Raw genomic sequence first — 20,733 nt, 5'->3', positions numbered from 1 at the left:
TCCTCAGCTCTTAGATGAATTCCAGAAATCAAATTTTAAAAATTACAAGAAAAAGCATATTTTAGCAAAATCTGTTCTGAAAGATATAAACAGCAGCTAACTCTCTGAAACCCAAGACGTTTTACTTTGGTCCTGTCATGTTTTTACTCAAGGTGGGCTCATTTTTCAATATAAAGCCCTGCATCTCAATGAATTCAGCACCACAATGGTAGAAAGCACAGAGCACTCAAGAATATCTTTTGGGCTAAATAGAAAAGTTTAAAAACCTGGACTCCACATGTCAGTTCTTTCCAAGTGCCCATAGGTGTCACCAATGTTGAAAAATAGCAATGATTATGCATTTTATTGAATGTTTACTGCTTACATTTCTGTTTCCACACTTGTCTCCTATCTGCTCTGTTTAAACACAGCCTGCAGTTCAAGCTAGTTCCGAAAAGTCCCTGAATTTCAGTCATGTGATTGTTGGCTGAAGCCGAGTATCTACTGGTTTCTTGGTTAGATCTGGGAGTGCAAATTTTTTTTTTGTTATTCACAGAATATAATTAGGGAAAATGCTTTATTTTTGACAATTTTTTTAAACGAGGCATGAAGAATTAAGTGATTTTCACCAAATATCACAATTTTAAGCTTAGATTGGTGAAGTTTCCCAACCAAACAGTGAGTCACAGATAATTAGTTCAAGGATTGTTCACAATCTGGCTACTTTTACAGTTTTGCTGCTGACAAATATTGTAATTTCTGTGTGTTTTGGCTGACAACATGCTTTTTAATCACACTGGCGAATTCTGGGCTTCAGAGGGTTTAATGCTGCCACATGTTGCTCCCACAGTCCAAAAACATGCTGAGGTTAACTGATAACTCTAAATTGACCGTAGGTGTGAATGTGAGGTTCCACATTGGTTTCGGGGGTCAGGGGCTGAAAAGTTGGGTAACTCCTGCTGTAGCATTTGACAGGAGTCCCTGACAATCTTGTTGATGCAAAATCACTTTGTGATCACATTTTTGTTTGTGTTTGTATGTTCTGCATGTTTCCTGGGAGCTGAACCTTGAACACCGAAGGTTTGTTGAGAACAAAAGCGTGTGACGACTGACAATTACTCTGTGGGAGGAAAACTGTGTTTTGTGTAGCGATCAAAAGCAACAAATAAAAGCAAAGCATTTGCAAAGGATTCTTCTTGAGTCTGACAATCTGAGGGGAAAAAAAACTGTTGAATGTCATTTGGTCCAAAAGTTATTGTTACAGTCATTCCATCAGGCAAATCAGTGCAATCAATGTCTTCTACATTTTGGAATAAGCAGTGAGGGAGAGTTGAAGCCTGTCCAATACATCTGGTTCTTCTGAACTGACAGGATTTTGATGGCACTTGCCACGCTATAAATAATATTATTTGCACTCAAATGCAAGAGAAGTTAATCCTGCCTGAGCCATTACTGAATTTGAGCCCTTTTATAACTATCCTTTAATGTTTGGGAAGGGCAGAGGTAAGTGTTAAATTGTTATTGTGATCTGAGTTGATCTCAGAAAGGTTACAGCAGTATGACTGTGACTTTAATGTACTTCTGGAACCTGACAAGTGTCCAGGCTTCAACTCATGGAGCACCTCTGGGTTCAGATGGAAATGATGTCATCAATGGAAAGGTGCACAATGTGCCACACTGAACCTGTGTGCCATGAGACATTTCCATTGACTGCGAAAGAGTCGGTACGGACCAAAAGGTGTCATCCCTCTTGTGCCGTGAACCTCAGCCCACTGTTTCCATGCAGACTCTGACTGCTACTCCTTTGGGAGTAATGACAGCAGACATATCTAACACAAAGGCATTAGTTTTAAGATCCAAGCTTTTCTTACCTTTAGAAACTGTGGAGTGACTAATCGTACAGTAGCAATGAGGCAGACCTGCTCCTCCAGCGATGACTGCAGACTTCTTGGTAACGTCAACTCAAGCCCGTTACAAGAAGACGTAGGCACTGTGTGACAAGGAGCACGTCTTAGGCACATTGTTTTTCATGCATGACATGATAAATTAAAGGTCCCGTACCGTGCCCCTTTTTCAGCAAAACTAATGCCAGTCTCAGCCTCCCTCAGGAACATCTTTACATCTTAACGGATTTTACTTCACAACCCCAAGTATATAACAACCACGAAACACCTTAAAATGGCAGAAATTGTTAATGAAATTAACGTAATGGGAAAAATTACTGTCTCGGCCCATCTACAAATGAACAAATTTGTGAAATTACGGTCAAAATGGGTTTCAAATGTGCAGCTGTCACGACCACACCCTACATAGCTGACAAATTCGTGCATCCTTAGTGGATCGGTGGACAAAACTGGACAGAGAGAATACCACCTGGCTTTCTTTACTACTTCGCCAAGGAACGGCGGAATTATGTGACAATAAGCGTACGTTTGTTTGTCTGTCTGTCTGTCTGTGAGCAACATTACTCAAAAACGGTATAACAGATTTGGAGGAATTTTCAGGGACGGTCAGAAATGACACAAGGACCAAGTGATTAGAGTCTGACAATGATGCGGCTTATAGTCTGGATCCACGAATCTGCTGAAGATTTCTGTCATTGCAAGATAGCAGCACAGTATCACTGTAACTATGACAAGTGAACACTACATCAGCTGACGATCACAGGATTGTGAACTCTGAGTGCTCTTCTTGTTAAAAAGGGACACATTTGGTTTTCTATGATCTATTTGTTTATTAATTTTTCTTTGTCATAATTGATAAAGCAGTTCAAGCAAGCTGTATCTAAGCACTTTTGTCAATGTACACTACCAGCCAAAAGTTTGAACACACCTTCTCATTCAGTGCTTTTTATTTATTTGTACTATTTTCTACATTGTAGATTTACTGGAGATTAACACTTTTTTTGTTTACAATGTAATTCCATATGTATTATTTTATAGTTTTGATGTCTTCAGTATTAATCTGCAATGTATCAAATGATTAAATAAAAACCATTGAATGAGAAGGTGTGTCCAAACTTTTGACTGGTAGTGTAGATCCCTCTATTGATTTTGTAAAATAGTTTATTTTAATTATCATGAAAAAAAATGATAAAGAGAAAGAAAGAAAAGAGATTCAAGTTGTCCTCTACATGCAGAATACTTGTGAAAAGCTAGGTTTGAATCTTCTTGAAGTGTGTTTTGATATCCTTTGACAATAATAAATTGAAAAAAAAAAAACCACCTTAAAATGGATTTTCACCATATGGGACCTTTAATGCTAAATTAAAATGATTAACTGACCTAATTATAGTTTGCTAAATGCAATAAAGGAAAGGAAAAAGCTAAAATAGCATTTCTTACCATTGTTATGAAACTTGAAATCCCCAACAAACTTGACATACTCATACACAGGTGGCTCCTTTGGGTCGATGTTACCTCTGGCTAGATGACAGCAAAATTCAATATGTGCCTCACCTAAAAACAGATTTTTATGGTTAACACCCGATACATAATGCAGCACATATACATATTTATAACGCTTGTTTATGAGGTGCTTCTTGATGATAGTTTTATGGCACTAATAAGACAGTAGTTGTAGATGCACCATGCAGACATAAAGATCTGAAGTATAATTTCTATGCGACACACAGAAAACAGTTCATATCTTGTTTTCAGCAGCTGCTGGTGTAGATAATGTTATTAAAATAGTGTGAGAAGGAGGAAGGGGTTCACATAAAGAAAGGGGTCTGGAATAATGTTTATGTAATATTTTATTATGCTCATAAATACACTTCTTACATCCAGTGGGAGAGTTAAAAGGGCTGATTTATGGTTTGAAGTCATATCAAGTGCACTTTAAGCTGAACTCTGTGAAAAAGAAACTTTTACTAATGCATCAATCTGACCTCGACAACACGTGAATATCCTCAAAATCTACTGTTTTGCCGACAGTTAGAGGCTGGTATTTATTCTACTGAAAAGCTCAAAGATCTAAAAGTTTTGTGGAGACAGGCCAAGGTAGTTGAAGATTTCTGTATTTGTATTCAACTGATAGAGAACAGAAAAAAAAAGAATGAATTAGAAAACCACAGCTTATGTAACCTGATTCAGCAAAATTTAACATTTTGAAGCAGTGATGTTGTTAAAAAGCCTTTTGCACAAGAGGTGTTGATCATTCCAGACAAGGCTTTGTGACAGGTTGCTATTTAGGCTACTAAGAACAGACCAGAACAGTCGCCACACACCCTCTCTGTTACCCAGAAAAGCCAAATAGTAGCACAGGATTAAGGTCAGTGTCTTAAACCTCCCCATACTACAATGCTTTGGATTACTGTGCTAACATAACAGTGATTTAAAGTCTTAACTATGACACTAAGCTAGTTCCTATTATTAGCCAAAAGTCTAATCATAGATACACACTAATCAGCAATCCAATAAACTACAGACCCCAATGCAGCAGCCTGCTCTAAATACAGAGAGTTCAGTCTGTTGTGAAACAGCCTGTGAAACTCTAGACTCAAGAGTAAAGTCCCGTTTTGTGTTTCAGAAACAGACCTTAAACACATTTTTAAAAAAGAATTTTGAGCTCCAGCTGACCAATAACAGTCCTGACAGTCCTGTACACACTGTTTGTCCCACAAACTGAACTTCTGATCTGGTGAAATGGGAGACAATGTACAGGCTTTAACCTTTTCTGTTGTGCTTCAGCTTGATGACCCAGACACCGTGTGTGCAGAGAGTGGCTCAGCAGGATACTCACTGTCAAGGAAGTCAGCAGCAATGGGGTCAGTCATCAGCATGTGGGATGATAGCAGCTTATACACCTCCCCGTGTTCACGCTCCGGGAGGAAATTCAAGATATTTTGGTCCACCATATCTGACTGATATGAAAAAAAACACACAAATGACAGTCAGTTTTGGGGGGAATGTGTCAATTGCAAAGTGCAGTTTTAATGTGTGGCAGTTTTTTCAGTTTACTGGTGCCTCTTATTTGCAAGCAACAGATTGTTGTTTTAAAAAAAAAAAAAAAATACAGAAAATAGTGCATAAATCCTTTACAATGATATTGATCCTCTGAACCCCAAAATCCACCAACAGGTTTGAAAGACATACCTTTAAAATAATCACCACAGCTACAATTTATCAGAGCCAGAAAACAGAAGGAATCATCGCATTTTCAGCTTTCTAACAGAACTAATCATGTGTGAGATATCGTTTACTGGAATCGTTTAAAAAATCTAAGCTTTAATTGTGAGATTCCATCAAAATCAAAGTATTCTGCATGTCTCATTTAACAAGTAACCAAAACTAAACTGTTTGCTCTAACCAGATTCTGTGAAAGACAAAAGATTTGCTCCTCTTCAGTGCAACAGATAAGTCATTAATCACTCAGCTGTGACCAAAATACAGACATTTTTTGACTGAACTAGGTTGAACTGCAGGCCGTGTTTACACAGAGTAAATATGAGACAACTGTTGAAACAAATAAAAATGTAAATAGTAAAATAAACCTGTGAGCAATCAGGAAAATGTTGTACATGTTGCTTCAAAGTTGTTTTTTTTTTTTTGGTAAAACAAGCAATCAAAGAAATTCAACTTCTGTTTTTTCTTTAGTTTTAATGATTTATGGCATTACAATTTAGTTATACTGCACAAAAGGCACTTTAAAGTTGTTTTTAGTTCTAGCTGTGATTGTGCTGCTGCCAAAGAGGTGCAGGACTTTATACTGAGGTGAAAAATGAGCCCAGAGAGAGCAAAAATGCGACAGGAGCCAAAAACACCCAGAAAGTGCTTTGAGTTCAAAGGATTAATAAGCATCAAGGTAGTGCTTTTCCAGCTGCTCACAAATGGAGAAACCACAGAGTATCACAGAGAGACACTCAGAGCATATGGCAGTAAACCAGGTATTTGATTTCAATCATCAAAATAGAGGAAGTGAAGAGCCTTATCAAACCAATATTTACAGTTTGTGGAACAAAATGAAAGGAACATCCTGCCTCTAATCAAGTCAACTCAAATATTGGCCAACATTTATTGGTGAACCTGCAACTGGTCTGTTTTGAATCAAGAGCCATTTATATTTAAGTGGTGATGTGATGTAGACCGACAAATGTGTTTGGATGATTTATTTAAGCTCACTTACCGGTAAATGGCCAATAAGTGAAGACACGCTGTCAGACACGTATATAATGTTGCCATCTGTAGTTAATGCAACCAGGAAACCGTCCAGGGCCTGTAAGGAGAGGGAGACCGTTGACACAGAGAGGTTGTAATGTGTTACAGTGTGTTGAACAGTGGCGTAAGGGAGAAATTGCTCTGTGGAAGTCAAAGGCATCATAAAATTAGACTGACATGTTGCTGATGTGCTCTTATTATCTCCATTTCAACACCTTGTTTGCCTCAAAATTTATGAGCTCTCACTTCACCAGCAATGATTTTTCTGACAGAATAAGTGAACTTCATGAATACAAAACTCATCTTATGTCTATTTGTTTTTCAACCATCAGTATCAGTCAGTGTCAGAGCTGAATCGCCTGATTTACAAACACAAGCTCGAGCTTTACCTCCAGCATCAGCTGAGTGAACTCCTCGTTACTGAGGAACGAAGGCTTCCAGTCCTGCCTCACATCACAAGTTTCATTCTGTGCAGTGATGTCTGGAAAAGATGGAAGGTTTAATAAAACAGCGGATTAAGTCGACTAAATATAAATGTTTAAATAAGACCGCAGAACATCTCCCTACCTTTCTGCTTCTGCAAGAAGTCGATCGTCCTCTGCAGTATGGTGGACTTATCCATCTTGCGTGGATGACCTTGACCCTGCAGCATGGTGCACAGCTCTTTGATGAGCACATTGAATTGGTCTCTTCTTTTCTTTTCCGATTTGTTTCGGGATGCCCTGAAGCAGACAAAACATGGCAGAGAAATTACACACCGGTGGGAAAGCAAAAATCAATCAAGTGACTTTAGTTTATCTTTTATTTACCTTGTTCACACCTTAGATGGAACAATAGAGACAGCTGGGAATAACAAAATCTAATAGAAACCCAGCACAGTCCTGAAAGCTAGCAGAGTTTGTCCTAATCTGTGAAGAAACATGTTACAGTCAAAGCTTAATGAGATATGACCCTAAATGCAGATTAGGTGCCCATATAAAATACAAATAATGTTAAATCACGCTAAAAATCCTCTTTCTGTATTAATGCTGTTTCTTTCTTTCACTGTCCACATCCCAATTATTAAGGTTGATAATACTTTTTTCCACTTCAATGAAAATAGCTCTTATTATGTGTACATTTGCAACATTAAATTATATTAGAGCCAAAAGAAAGCAGAAAGAACACGTGGCAAAAATTACATTTGTGAATACAATTTTTCATTCATTCATTGTATTGTTTTTTGTTTTTTTTTTTGCTTCTGGCTCATTTTAATTCACTGTGGGCTCATTTTTTTACTGTAATTTACTGTTCTGGATCTCTATGGAAACAGCACAACTATTGCTAGAAGGAATGAGAACTCAAATGTGTCTTTGGTGCAGAACCCTACAGTTCAGTTCTGTGTAATCAGGGCCTGCAGTTCAACTCAGTTCAACCCTCAGAAAATGTAAAAAAATCTGTGAATTTTTAACATTTGACTGTTGGTGGCAGCTGAATAACTAATGACTTGTCATTTGCACTGAGGAGAGTAGAATTTTTAGTTTTTTACAGAAGCTCTGTTCAAGATTTAATGAGACATGTACAATTACATCATTTTGATAAAATATCCTAATTTTAAACTTGGATTTATTTTCCGATGGATCTGGAAGTCACTCGTGGTTAGTTCAGGGACAGTTGGAGAGTTGAAAATGTGACAATTCTGTCTGATTCACAGTCTCTTGTTCCAATAAATGGTGTAATTTTGGTGATTTTTCAAAGACAACATGCCTTTCAAACCCACCAGTGGGTTTATGGGTTCAGAGGGTAAAAACCCTGTAGAACACTTTGAGATAGAACCCTCATTATTAATGGTGCCAAGATACATATAATAAATACACACACACTACCAGTCAAAAGGATGGACACACCTTCTGATTCAATTCAGTTTTTATTAAATTATTTTCTACATTGTAGATTAATACTGAAGACATGAAAACTATAAAAGAATACGTATGGAACTACATTGTAAACAAAAAAAGTGTTAATATTCAGTATTAATCTATAATGGAGAAAATAATACAAATAAACACAAACCATTGAATGAGAAGGTGTGTCCAAACTTTTGACTGGTGGTGTATTTTTAAAATTCTAATAGCAGTAACAGGAAAAAAAAAACAGGGATATGTGAATAAAACGTTCAGGAATTACCAAATAAATAAAAAAATAATAATAATACAACATCAATACAAATATTCATCAGTACATTTAGTATGTCTATTTTAAAATATAAAACTGTGCTCATAAAATGATGCTTATGAAATGATAAACTATTATCAAACATATATATTTTCTATCCCTATGTGAATAAATTAAGACAAATTGTAAATACATTAGTTAAATACGCCGTGACATAAGCAGAGACATACAAACATAAACATACACACACCTTTTTGCCCTGTCCTTGTCATCTTCATCTTCCACGCAGCTGTTGGTGCTGGAAACACATGAACACACGTTAAAATGCAGTTCATCAAACATGGCAGACAAAGATACTACGACAACAGCACATCTTCAAATCTATGGTACACTGCCTTTACATTAGTCATTAGTCAGGCTTTAGTTTGAACATTAACAGTGGCTCTGCTCCGTTTAAGTGTCCCAGTAAGTCATGACAGTGTGACAGTGAATCTCTATTTACACAACCAGGACCCTGAAGCTGAAGCAGATAAATGGATTTGCCATCATACATGTTATCATTTATCTCTGTGCCTTTTGTACTGTGACCAGTCAGAATATGTTCTGTAATATAGGCCTATGAGCATTAACTGCCATCCAGGGTTTCAGGTTATGTGGAGAAAAAAAAAAGCTCATTCACTCGAGAGTCAAGAGATTATCACAGACAAACTGTGCACTTTCCACTATTAATGCCATGGTTCTGTTGGAGTAGCCTGGTAACCCAGATGACACTCCTGGTTTTCTCCACTGTTTAACAGGTCACTGTGACATGGAAACGGCCTACTCCATATTTGTACTTTCGGTTTATTACACCGTTTGATAGTTAACAGCAGCGAGTTTAATGAGCACAGTCATATTTTCAGTCAGTTTAGCTGGAAGCTGATGTTATCTTTTTAAACTTTGCTGCCGGTAATGTGTTTACGATCTGAGTCCACAACAGCATGAGTGGACTTTTTATACTACAACAGCCTCATCAATAGCAATAGAGATAATGAGTGTATGTAAACAGCCTCACCCAAGACTTTAACCTGAGCAGTAACAAGCTGTCAGGGCTGGATTCAGGTTTAGTTATTCTGTACTGTATTTTAAAGCTTCTTTTTCTTTGTCTCACTGTGCTAGCTGTCTGCCTATTCAAAGATTACAGCAGGTAATGCATAAAATAAAGCTGAAATACAGTTTCTCCACTGAGAACTCGGCAAATTTCACATCAAGAACATTTTAATTTGGCTGCACTGACTGGAGATGAGCAGTACTATGATCATTGCTTTAATCATATTAAACAGTGTCCACTGTGACATTGCAGGTAATGCAATGCCCATGGAAACCACAGGAAATATAAACCCACTGGAGAAGTTTAAGAGGGAAATAAGACTTTCTTCTGTGCGACTGTAGCCTTTTACTGGATCAAATTTAATTTAGCCACACAGTGATTCATTAAAATGCTCCATTACCCTCGATGGATGGAAGTGCTTTGATCACATCTGTGTTAAAAGCTCTTTGCTTTGTGAAGCAGATGGCACTGTGAGTTGTAACTACATAGCCTCAATATTATGCACAGTGTACTATGGACTGTGAATTAGACAGATTTCTTCAGTTATCCAAATCCAAAACTGGCTAAATGTCTTGTCAGAATGTGCTCTACACGTGTTTTTATTTAACATTTTATCATCTGCCTTTCCGTATTATACACTATTATATGTTATGTCAAACTTTTTTTTTTAAAAAGATGCATTCACTCCTTCCCTTTTATTCTTTAGTTCATAATCAAGCCATATTCTGCTCCACTTCTATTTAATAATAACTTTTCCATAGTTTGGGTGAAAAACAGTCTTTTTCTTTTCAGACTTTCTGGCTGACGTCTCAGCTTGACTTTGTCTCTTTTTTTTTTTTTACTACCTTTCATTTTTACAGAAATCATAATATATCTGTGTGATACACTGAGTCTCTGTTCACAGGCTTAGAGCAGAATAGAATGTGTGAACATTTTCAGAGTTCTCATTGTGCTGAACCAATTAATGACGAAAGCACGGCAACCATTGAAAGATTTCACAATGATGGAGGAAGATGAAGCGCTGATGTATTTTGAGGAGTGAAATTAAAAACTGGAATACTTTAAATAAGTTTTTTTTCACATCTACGTCAGCAACTAGAAGTCAGCGGCACTCATCAAAATGATAGACATACAGTTGAGTTTAGGAGTAAAGAAATGAGTTCAACAGACTGACACGCTTTTAAATAGTGCCTCATACGTCTAAAAGTAACTATTCACATAAAATAACTAAACTACTCACATTACATCATATGTGGACCCAGTATATAACTCTATTAAAGACCACAAGCAGAGGTTCACTTGGTTTGATACTCACTCCCAGTCCCTGCGGGAGGACGGACAGGGGCCACCGAAGTCAGAAAGGTTGTCCATACTCACTCCCTCTTCCAACCAGGCCCCTTCTGAAGTCTTTTAAGTCCCATCCGCGCTGACCTCGTCTGAACACTCTTTTAGAAAGACCTACCACGGACCAGTCGCCCACCGCCTCCTCGATTCCACCAAAGAAATGCCAAATCCTGTGGAAACAAGCAAAAGTGATTTAAACTCCCTGAGAAGAGAGCATGTTGTAAAGGATTAAAACTGCATCCACTCAGGGTAACATAAAGCAGCTATTTGGTTTGGGATTTGTGTGAAGAAAAAAGAAAGCATCTGCATTTTTTACCTCGAGGACTTAATGCGCTTTGCTGGAGAAGCTTTAATAATGCAATGTAAAGTGAATGAGCCATATTCACCTGGGCACTTCATCACTAAAGAAGAGGAGCTCCCTTGACCTAGAAAACTGTCTGAAGCAGACACCTCTTTTGATAAGCCAGCGTGAAAAACTGAGTGCAGAACAGCCACCTTCTTCACATCCTTTGTACATGGGGAGCTTAAACAACATGCAGCAGACACCTCTTTAATAAACCCAACTCAGAACTCACAGAGTGGAGCCTCGGCTAGCTGCATTTAGCAACGCAACATTGTACGTATTCAGTTACAGATATTAATAACAGGTCTGTAGACATTCTAAACTTCAAAACATGTGTTTTTTCCTTTATGCGGTTACCAGAACACACTGTACATCATCTTAGTCAGCCAATTTCAGCTGTCTGAAATACTAACAATAACAAAGAGCAATTATTTTATTCCAAGCCACCATGATTTTCCAGTAGGAAAACAACATATGCTTCCTTTTAACCCTGATTAAAGCAGCCCATGGTTTTGTGGTCTGGAAATAAATTACATTATGTTTCAATTATATTCAAGTTATAATTATAGTTAGTGGGTCATCTTAATTCAGGCAGCCGACAGTGTTTGTCTTATTCCACATGTACTGAGAGCAGCCGCGGGCAAAACTACCAGTTATTGCTTCATTTTCAAACTAAACAAGAGCCACGGTCAGAGGAGGAACACTTTAAGGGAAATACACAAGTGATGTGATGTAATTAACTGCTCTCTATCTAAGGCCCCAAAAAAGTCTGCTTTCTGCAACTGATATCAAATGAACTTATGCCCTGATTCCAAGAGAAAAGCAATACATTCTAATAATAAAACAAAGGTATTCCATTATAGAAATAATTTTTTGTCTTGGCTTTCTGAGCTTTTTCTCTGCTGCCATTGCATATAGAAACATACAGCTGTATGTAGTCGGCCTTAAAGCACAACTTCAGCTAAAATTACTGGGCCCACAGACCACTTGTGTTCCAACACAATGTGACCTATAAAAATGTAATTATATGCATTTCTTAGCGGGGCGGTATATGAGGAGAGAAGGAAGACATAAGCCAGTGACAGCTGGCGGATTTCAGAAAGTCTTTGGTCAGTTTACTTTTACCAGCAACAGGCGAATATGCCTCGCCAACTGATGTATTGATGAGGCAGATTTTATCAGCTGATAATTGGCCTATCACAGACACATTCGTATCAGTGTATATTTTGCTTCTGCAGCGCATAATGCCAAAAAAAAAACATGTTTGGTGTAAATTAGAGAAGGTTTAATCACAATTTGTTGAGCATCGCAGCTCAAACTACATTGTTTACAACAGCCTCAGTAATATCCACAGCACATGTAGCAGAGTTCACATCACAGCTGAGCAAACAGTGATGCAGAGTCAAGCAGTGTCATTCCCGGAAACCGCTAACTAGTTTATGACAGACACCACTAGGAAGTTGATAAACAATGGCCACATAATTAATCCAATACAATATAACTTTAACAAACTCTGTGAGTATACGCTAAGACATAAAGTATATCTATCGGCTGATATATTGATTGAATTTTATATATTAATCGGGCTCTGATGTCGAAAACCAAAGTTTAGTTTCAATTAACATTCACATCATCACTGAAGTTCTAAATTCACCCATTATTATGAGATAAAATAATCAGATTCAAACTCTGTACTAAATTATACTGTGAGCTGATATACCAATAGGGACCACTGCTGAGATAAAAGCATTCCACTTATTATTCCACTTATCTCAGGCTAATTTAGGAAAAAAAGTCTCAGTGGTACTTGTTGATTTAAAATCAGGCCTTGAGTTTCTTGTTTTGCTCATATGTTCTTGTTCTTTCTCTCCATGCAGCATTGGAAGCAAAGCTCCAGCACAAAAGAGTCCAAAATCTTGTTCAGGAGGTTAAATTCAAACACTAAGCTGTGATTTTTATTTTTTTTACATTGCCGCATTACTTTGTACTTGAAGGATGTCCAAACAGGTGACAAATTAAAGGAAAAACCTGCTCTATTGACCCTACAGTGAGGGGGTCCGGTGGTTCTTTTATACATTTTGTTGGCATGATTTGGATCCACTTGTTCCTTTAGAGGTAAAGATCACTGCAAATCAATACAAAGCTATTCTGAGTGATCACCTTAAGGCTGTGATGAAACACTTCTATCCTGATGGGAGTGGTGTCTTAAGGACGACAATGACACGTGTGATGTAAATCATTTCCTTTGACCTTCACAGTCACCAGATCTCAAACCAGTCGGACACCCGTGGGAGATTTTTGGACTGACGCATTAAGTCAGCGCTCTTCTCCACCATCATTAAAACACCGTATGCGGGAATTTGTTTTGGAAAAAATGCTGTTTATCCTTCCAGTAGAGTTCAGAGAATTAATGCCGAGATGCATTGAAGCTGTTCTGGCAGCACATGTTGACCCAACACCTTATTAAGCCACTGTATGTTGTTTTATTCTTTAATCTGTCACTGTCTATATATGTACTACTAAGAGCATCAAATAGGTCAGAGGCAGCTGATAAAGTAAAAGAAATCAAATCAAAGGCACAAAGCAACGAGGTTTAACTGAAAGGCTTTTACTGTGAAGCAGCAGGTGTGGATTTTTACCGAAGACATTAACTAGCAGGAGAAGACTCACTGTTCCACCATTTATTCAAGGAAACATATTCATATACAGCTAATTTGCTGGTTGCTAGGTTATGACTCAGAGTTCTAATGCAGTGCTGATGACTATACTTTGTGCTGGACCCAGTTTCACATTCCATCTCCTACTTCACATGAGGAATTTTTCACTTAATTGCCCAAACATGTAGTTGTGGGAAAATTTAAACCATTTTAACAATCTGGCTCTGTATTTTTTTTTGTTGGCAGATCGGATCAAACTTGCGAGAGCTCAACGCGACGGTGGCGCTATGTGGCCTCTATAATCTCACACTCCATGTATGATACACATGCTGTCGCCCCACCTTCAGGCTTACGCAGCTCAAAGAAAGTAGGATAACCAACCAGTTGAATGGAAACACAGATTGCAATTCAAGTCTTAATTAATGTAAACAAACCGGTATCTCCTCCCCTGACCACACAAACATGAGAGAAGATGACAATAAAAGCAGCAGAAAGAAACCAGATCCCCACGAATGTTGAACAAATGTCTAAAATGGTACAGAAAATTAGACCCATTATTTAATTACACTTTTCGTGTTCAGCTAGAAAAAAGCATCTGCCACCGCTGACGGAAACATCAATGATTAATCAGAGGCACAACTTCTGCATTTACAGCAGTGCAGTTCTGCCAAACTACTGCTTTTATTTACAATGTGAAACCAAAAAACACGCCCCAAGACGTTTAAACAGCAACAAAATGTGAGACAAAAGCTAAATTTCCTATATCGGCAACACAAATCAATTAAAATCGCTAATCTATTCAACACACAATTTCAGGCGCATCAAGAATGACTACATGCAGCTTTAACATACATGTCTTCCCTCTGCAACGCTACGTAAAATGAAACCTCATTCTTTTAATGTATCGAGGTTAAACCACACCTTGCGAGGTTAACAGCTAAAAAACATCAGAGTCTGGTTACACTGCTGCCTGCAGGTATTTAAAGCCTTTAACTAGAAACCTGAACTCCAGACACAAGTGAGCACACTGAAGTTCCAGTTCATGACCAACACTGTATGCAAACAGGCTGTAAAAGGGATTCACAGTTTCTTTGGGCACATAAAATTCCTAACAGGAAACTTAATGTGTTAATAGCTGATGGTTAATAGAAGCAACGCCGAACCTCACACTGTCACTGCACTATATTTTCTGAGGCAAATAGCTCTTTAATATTTAAAGTTTACATCTGGAGATTGATCCCTGAGCAAATTTTAAAAGATGAGGCTTATTTTGATTTCAAACACAGTGTGACTGAAATGCAATGATGGCTTTGATGAGAGAAAAAAAGTGAGCTAAAGAGATAAAGTCTACAGTTTCATCCAGTTTGTGCTGCAGCTCCACTCTGTCAGATGGTTGTTTATGTTTCTGAAGTTTAGAATATATGAAGTGTGGCTGTTACATAATCAAACTAATGCTTGAATTCACTTTCTTTTATTTCGAGAAGATTTAAACGGGCAGGAGTTAACTGTGCGTGTCCATCAATCATCATTCACACAAATTCACGTCATCCTCTCTGTATGTGTGACAGTCATGCTTTTGATGTTATCTCATGTGGTAAAACTCCATCACATGTTCTATATCTGTGACACAGTGCACATGAACTGATTTCAGAACAAACCAAATTGCAATATCTGTCCGAAAAATCACAGCCAGACTCTGGCAGCCGTTCAGCCCCAGTTGTTTCTCGTCCTGTTACAAATCTGAGATACCAAAACGACGTCATGTTTATCAGTGGAATTCAAACAGGTTGTTTCTGATGCCATCGGTAATTTTAATAACACCTCATAGAGGGCACAAGCGCCGATGACAAATGTTGACCGAAGAAATTTCCCTGTAGCTGTCCAAGAACAACCTGTTGAACATCATGACTGGGATGTGGCCCAGGAGCCTGCCAGTGCCAGCCCATAATGATTACAGCATCGAAGAATTTATGCCACATGTGATTTATAGATTTAACTCTTTCCTGTATTGACGGCTGCACATACTGTAGATGTGATGTTATCTGATGCATACTGAGCAGCATGTCATCAGAAATCCTGTTTGAAATCAATCACCTCACAATGGTTGGAATTCTTTTAGCATAGATCTTGTTTAGCTAATTCAAAACAATGCAGTTTATCTTTAGCCCAAAGACCAGAAAACCTACTTTGTAGATTTGTATCAAACTACACAGGAACTGTAATTTTCATTCCTAGAATTAATGCTGCAAACAAACTGGAATCAAGACTTGTACAGTTACATCTCAACAGGTTATAAAGATTTCAAGGAGAATTTTTAAGTGATTTAAGGATTTAAATGGAGTTATATTTATTCTTCCATCCTCTGGATCGCACTGGGCGTCCTAGACCTTTGAAGGCAGTGTTGCCAATGAAGGAGCAGGACTTTGATGAAGCACTTGGATCAGCTAAAACACAGAGTGAACAAAAAGTTTTTCCTAAGAAACCTTGTTACAACAAATAATTCAATAATAAAATGCATCTATATCATCCACTACTGTTATTTAATTAGTATGACTGGTGACTTATGTCAATTAAATTACAAAAAAATGATTTTTTAAAAAATGCATAAGTAGCTCAGACACTGGATCAATAATCAAACCACAAAAAAATTGAAAACCTCAAGCAAACTGCAAAAAAAAAAAACCTATACAGCTTCCATACAGACACACTCTAAAGAGGCTAAGTTGTAAATACTGGCTTCATTAATAAATTATTTAGCAATGCAATACTGAGCAGTAAAGACAGAAATACGAAACCTGCACATGCTGTGAAAAATAATTCAGGCCCTGCAGCAAACATAAGCTAAAGTCTGCTCTCCTGACTGAAAGCCCACAATAAAACAGAAGTTTATTATCACCACAGCACCGTCGCTGATTGCATGTTTGCATGTTTGCCCTGTCCTACAAGAAAGAGCAATAATAAAGCGATCAGACGTAGCTTGGTAATGTGACAACACAGGAAAACGAATCAGGTGACAGACAGGTGCACTCTTTCTGAAAGCTCAACACATTCTTTAAAAGTACTACGACATTCCAGTCACAGAGCTCATGCTGTGTTTGCGGCTCTTCTGCTGAAAGATGAGTTTGAGGTACCTGGAAATCTAGCAGCAGAGCCTGTCGCACTGACGACTACTGTCTGCTTGTCTAAAGGTTTACACCGTCGGACCATTTCTACTCCACCTGCTTTGGTTTGAGCTGTCAGGTAAACACCAACCGAGGCCTGGACCAGCTCAGTCAATCTGGAAAAGTTTGTTTAAATATAACTGGTTGCTTTAGCTTAGATTGCGCATAATCCGACAATGTACTAGAGGTTGACCAATGTAGGCCAGTATTATTATTTATTATTAGTACAGGCCGATATGTGATATTTGGAAACAACGTCTGTTTGTGGTAAAAATCAAAATGTTGGAGTCAAAAATTTGGAATAACACAAACTCTGGAACAAACTTTGTTAAAATGCTTTACATACGTTTATGTACATGGGAACTTTTTGAGTCACTACAGAGAGAGAGAGACAGTTGCATCAGAGCAAAACAGCTTTTAAATCAACTTATTTTGTCGGAAATCTGGTTTAAAAAACAAAACAAAACAAAAACAACAACAAACAGATAATCTGGAAAAAATGCTGAATATTGCATCTGAAAATCAGTCAAACCTATAATCTGTCAACCCCTGACATGCACTAGGGGTCAACCAGCACGTTTTTGTCAAGGCCAATGTCAATACAGATTATTAGTAACTGAGAAGACTGACAGCCGATATCTGGAACCAATATACACTACAGCTTGGACACGCCTTCTCATTCAATGGTTTTTAATTATTTTATACATTGTACATTAATACTGAAGATATCAAAACTATAAAAGTGTTAATCTTCAGTATTAATCTACAATGTAGAAAATAATACAAATAAAAAGCATTACATGAGAAGGCGTGTTCAAACTTTTGACTGATAGTGCATAAATCTGCAGTAAAAAATTTCAAAATATCACAAACTCCAACACAAAACTTGATTTAAATGCCTTTGTTCATTTATGCTTCACATGTTTCACTAAAAGAGAACTTTTCCACATTTATCCCTCAGTGCTGATTGGCTAATAATCATGATGAACAACCAATCAGTTTGTGCCAATCAGTGAGTGGTAACTACACATAGAGAGATGTGGCTGTATCAGAGCCAAACTAATTGTAAATTATTTTATTGCAAATTGATGTAAAATGACACACAGATAATTGGGAAAATGGTGAATATCAGATGCAATAATCAGCCAAACCATAAACCTGTCAACCCCTGATTTGTACAGAATTACCATTCACTCATGATACTTGAATTGCAGTTAAAAATGAAAATGTGGTCATTTAGAAACTATAACTTCAACGATATCTAACATCTACAAGATCACGTGTTTTCTGGTCCTTTGGGTTTATCATGAGTGTCTGACTCCTCACTTACAGCGTAGGAAATTATTATCAGGATTATTAGACCACATTGACCACCGTGTGCTGCTTCTTCTTTTGCAATTGTTGGAACCACATTGTTTTTCCTCTAATTTTTACAATAGATGCTGCTTTGCTGGATCCAAGCCGGTTAGCCATGACTCTTTCACTATATCTGTCAGCGTTAGGCAAAAACACGGCTGGCTTCTCATTATAAATAAATTTGGATCATCATTTGATGACATAATGGTGACTCCAAATGTATTTTGGGTCATTTAGTATGTATTTTATTGAACCATTGTGATAAAATTTACTCAAATATCAATGTTGAAGGTGGGTTGCGTAGATTGTGTAAAGAAAACAGAGCTGTACATTGTACTATGTACACACAGGGTGGATATATAGGAACATAAGAATTCAAAATGTTTGTAAAATGTAATGAAACTGGTTTCTAAGTGTTTACTGTCAGGTGTGGGTAAGGCGCCTCACAAAACATGAGAAGAAATGAGGAAGCACGTCTATTGGCTCCACACCAACAAATGAATGCCAGTGGGAAGGACGATTTGTGCACTCAGTGACCCTTTAAGTTCCCAGTATATGCGCAGGGTAAACAAGCAGTGGTGCCACACTTCATTACAGGGTCAACCAGTGGCAGAACCTCTTACAAAACCCTCGTCAGCTGCGAAACAAGAAGAAAACTGTGCGTAATTCGGAGAAATGTGAACTCCGGCAGACTTAAAGCAGTCAGGTTGGGTAACATCAGCCTGACCTGAGAAATTATTTAAGCATTCCCCCTTTTTTCCCCAGTGACATTTTAATATCTTAGAGAAGCCAATGACGAAAATCCTGTTAGTGTTTTTATGTCATGAATGTCATCAGTGGTGACACAACGGGGAGGACGGAAAAATAGGTTATTTCACCCTTGTAACCAGGGCGCACAGCTGAAAACATGTAAGCAGCGTTCAAGAGCGCTGCGGACACACGGAACAGAATAAATCTTTAGGAAAATGATTAACTAGGTGTAATATTACGACCACTTCGAGGCCCCGCTGCTGAACTTTGATGATCTAAATAGGATCCGTGTGACATTATTTGTTTGTGCGCTCCCCCGTTTGGAGCGATCGAAAAGCTTTTAAAAACCTCACGTACCTTGAAATCGATTCTCCGGCAGGAAGAACGAAGGTCCACACTTAACTTTAAACATTTTTTTTCCTCTTTTTTCTTTTCACGGCATAGCAGCCGACCAGCAGGCGAGAGCACCGAAAGCGTCAAATTGCATAACAGCGCCTAAATTAATAACGCGCCGTTTATTAATCTCCGGTGAGCTCCCGTCCGCGCCTTTGACGCACCGAATTTCCACCGCAAATTTCCCACTCGTGCCCTTTCCCTACGCCGTGTCCGTCTATTTTCCAGGCACTGTACTCCACATCCTCCGCTGGCAGGGGCTTGTAAACAGGACCGAGAGCAGAGAAAGTAGGTCAGCTGGTAGCTCAATACTCGGCTAACGACGGCAGCAAGCGGCGGTAGCAGCATAAGCAGGCGGCTGCGACCGAAAGAAACCTGCGGTGGCCGGCAGGAGGGGGCAGATTGTAATCTTTAACACGTGCTTAATGCATAAGAGCACCCCACTAAATGTCATTAGAGCAGGAAGTGTATGTATGTTGCGATACAGTTGGACTCTTGGGATGGTACAGTCTGAAGTGGAGCCACTTGGCCACGGGAGCGCACCGACATTTTTTTTATTATTTATTCTATTAAGCTACATATTTGAAAGAAACCGGCGCAAAAACTCTGAAAACTGGAGCTGACATGATGACAAATGATCGCCCTTACAGGTTCTACTGGTGCATTAAGGCACATCACATGTAAAGGGTAAATGGTGCCTCCTCCCTGCCTGCAGATTAGCCTGTCTGACCCTGTTTATCATTTTACTAACCATTTATTTGAAACAGTCCCTGAGTCCATACAGGAGAATGGCACTTTAAATCAGGAGCAAAAAAAAAACAAAAAACAAGAAGCTACAGACTTTTGTTCTCTCCCCTTAAGTACTTCCCCACGCACTTCCTCTGTTTTTTCTTTTTCTTTTTTTTTTTTTTTACAACTTCCTTGTCCCAAATGTGGGTCAGCAGCCTGCATGACTAATTTCAAGGGCTCATAATGGACCAGCTCCAAATATTTTTGCTCCTGTCCAGTGATTGCACAAAAGGCTGCAAATAATTGCCTAGATCCTCAGCTGAAGGAGAACACATCCAAGAAGATCTGTTTACTTTAAGGAGTGACTTTGAGATAAGACAAATGTGAAACTTTAGACTTTAAAACAACACAATCATTGCCTGATTGTCATAACCGTCGGCGTGTTAAGTCAGTCCGCCGCTGATCCAATTGTGCAGCGTCACCTCAGCCTATCAATATGTCAACAACTAGATCATCCATCCTGAATTTGATGAACACAGCTGCAGTGCGGTCAACAACAGGATCACACTGCTGCTGGTGATTATATCCCTCATTTGGTGATGATAATTGATTTTCAGTA

At 38.3% G+C, this 20,733-nt stretch overlaps 1 protein-coding gene across 7 annotated transcripts in view; it reads right to left on the bottom strand.

Annotated features, from left to right (window-relative positions):
• The window catches only part of npas2 (neuronal PAS domain protein 2), a 61,546-nt gene that overhangs the window by 15,575 nt on the left and 25,238 nt on the right, over positions 1 to 20,733 (bottom strand). For 2 of the 7 annotated variants that reach the window (XM_055017066.1, XM_035942468.2), the window contains exons 1-9: positions 19,350 to 20,544; positions 10,697 to 10,895; positions 8,542 to 8,589; positions 6,705 to 6,859; positions 6,527 to 6,618; positions 6,106 to 6,195; positions 4,723 to 4,843; positions 3,324 to 3,437; positions 1,851 to 1,969 (exon numbers count right to left, since the gene is read on the bottom strand). In XM_055017066.1, the coding sequence (XP_054873041.1) occupies positions 1,851 to 1,969; positions 3,324 to 3,437; positions 4,723 to 4,843; positions 6,106 to 6,195; positions 6,527 to 6,618; positions 6,705 to 6,859; positions 8,542 to 8,589; positions 10,697 to 10,752 (795 nt within the window). In that variant the 5' untranslated portion in view covers positions 10,753 to 10,895; positions 19,350 to 20,544. Of the gene's footprint in view, positions 1 to 1,850; positions 1,970 to 3,323; positions 3,438 to 4,722; positions 4,844 to 6,105; positions 6,196 to 6,526; positions 6,619 to 6,704; positions 6,860 to 8,541; positions 8,590 to 10,696; positions 10,896 to 19,349; positions 20,547 to 20,733 lie in introns of those variants that run through there. The other 5 variants (XM_035942467.2, XM_023297287.3, XM_055017068.1 and 2 more) reach the window with 4 other exon arrangements.

Source organism: Amphiprion ocellaris, chromosome 14, assembly GCF_022539595.1.
Source record: "Amphiprion ocellaris isolate individual 3 ecotype Okinawa chromosome 14, ASM2253959v1, whole genome shotgun sequence".
Taxonomy (NCBI): domain Eukaryota; kingdom Metazoa; phylum Chordata; class Actinopteri; family Pomacentridae; genus Amphiprion; species Amphiprion ocellaris.
The sequence above is the reverse complement of the archived record's forward strand: the minus strand, read 5'-3'. Positions and strand labels throughout refer to the sequence as shown.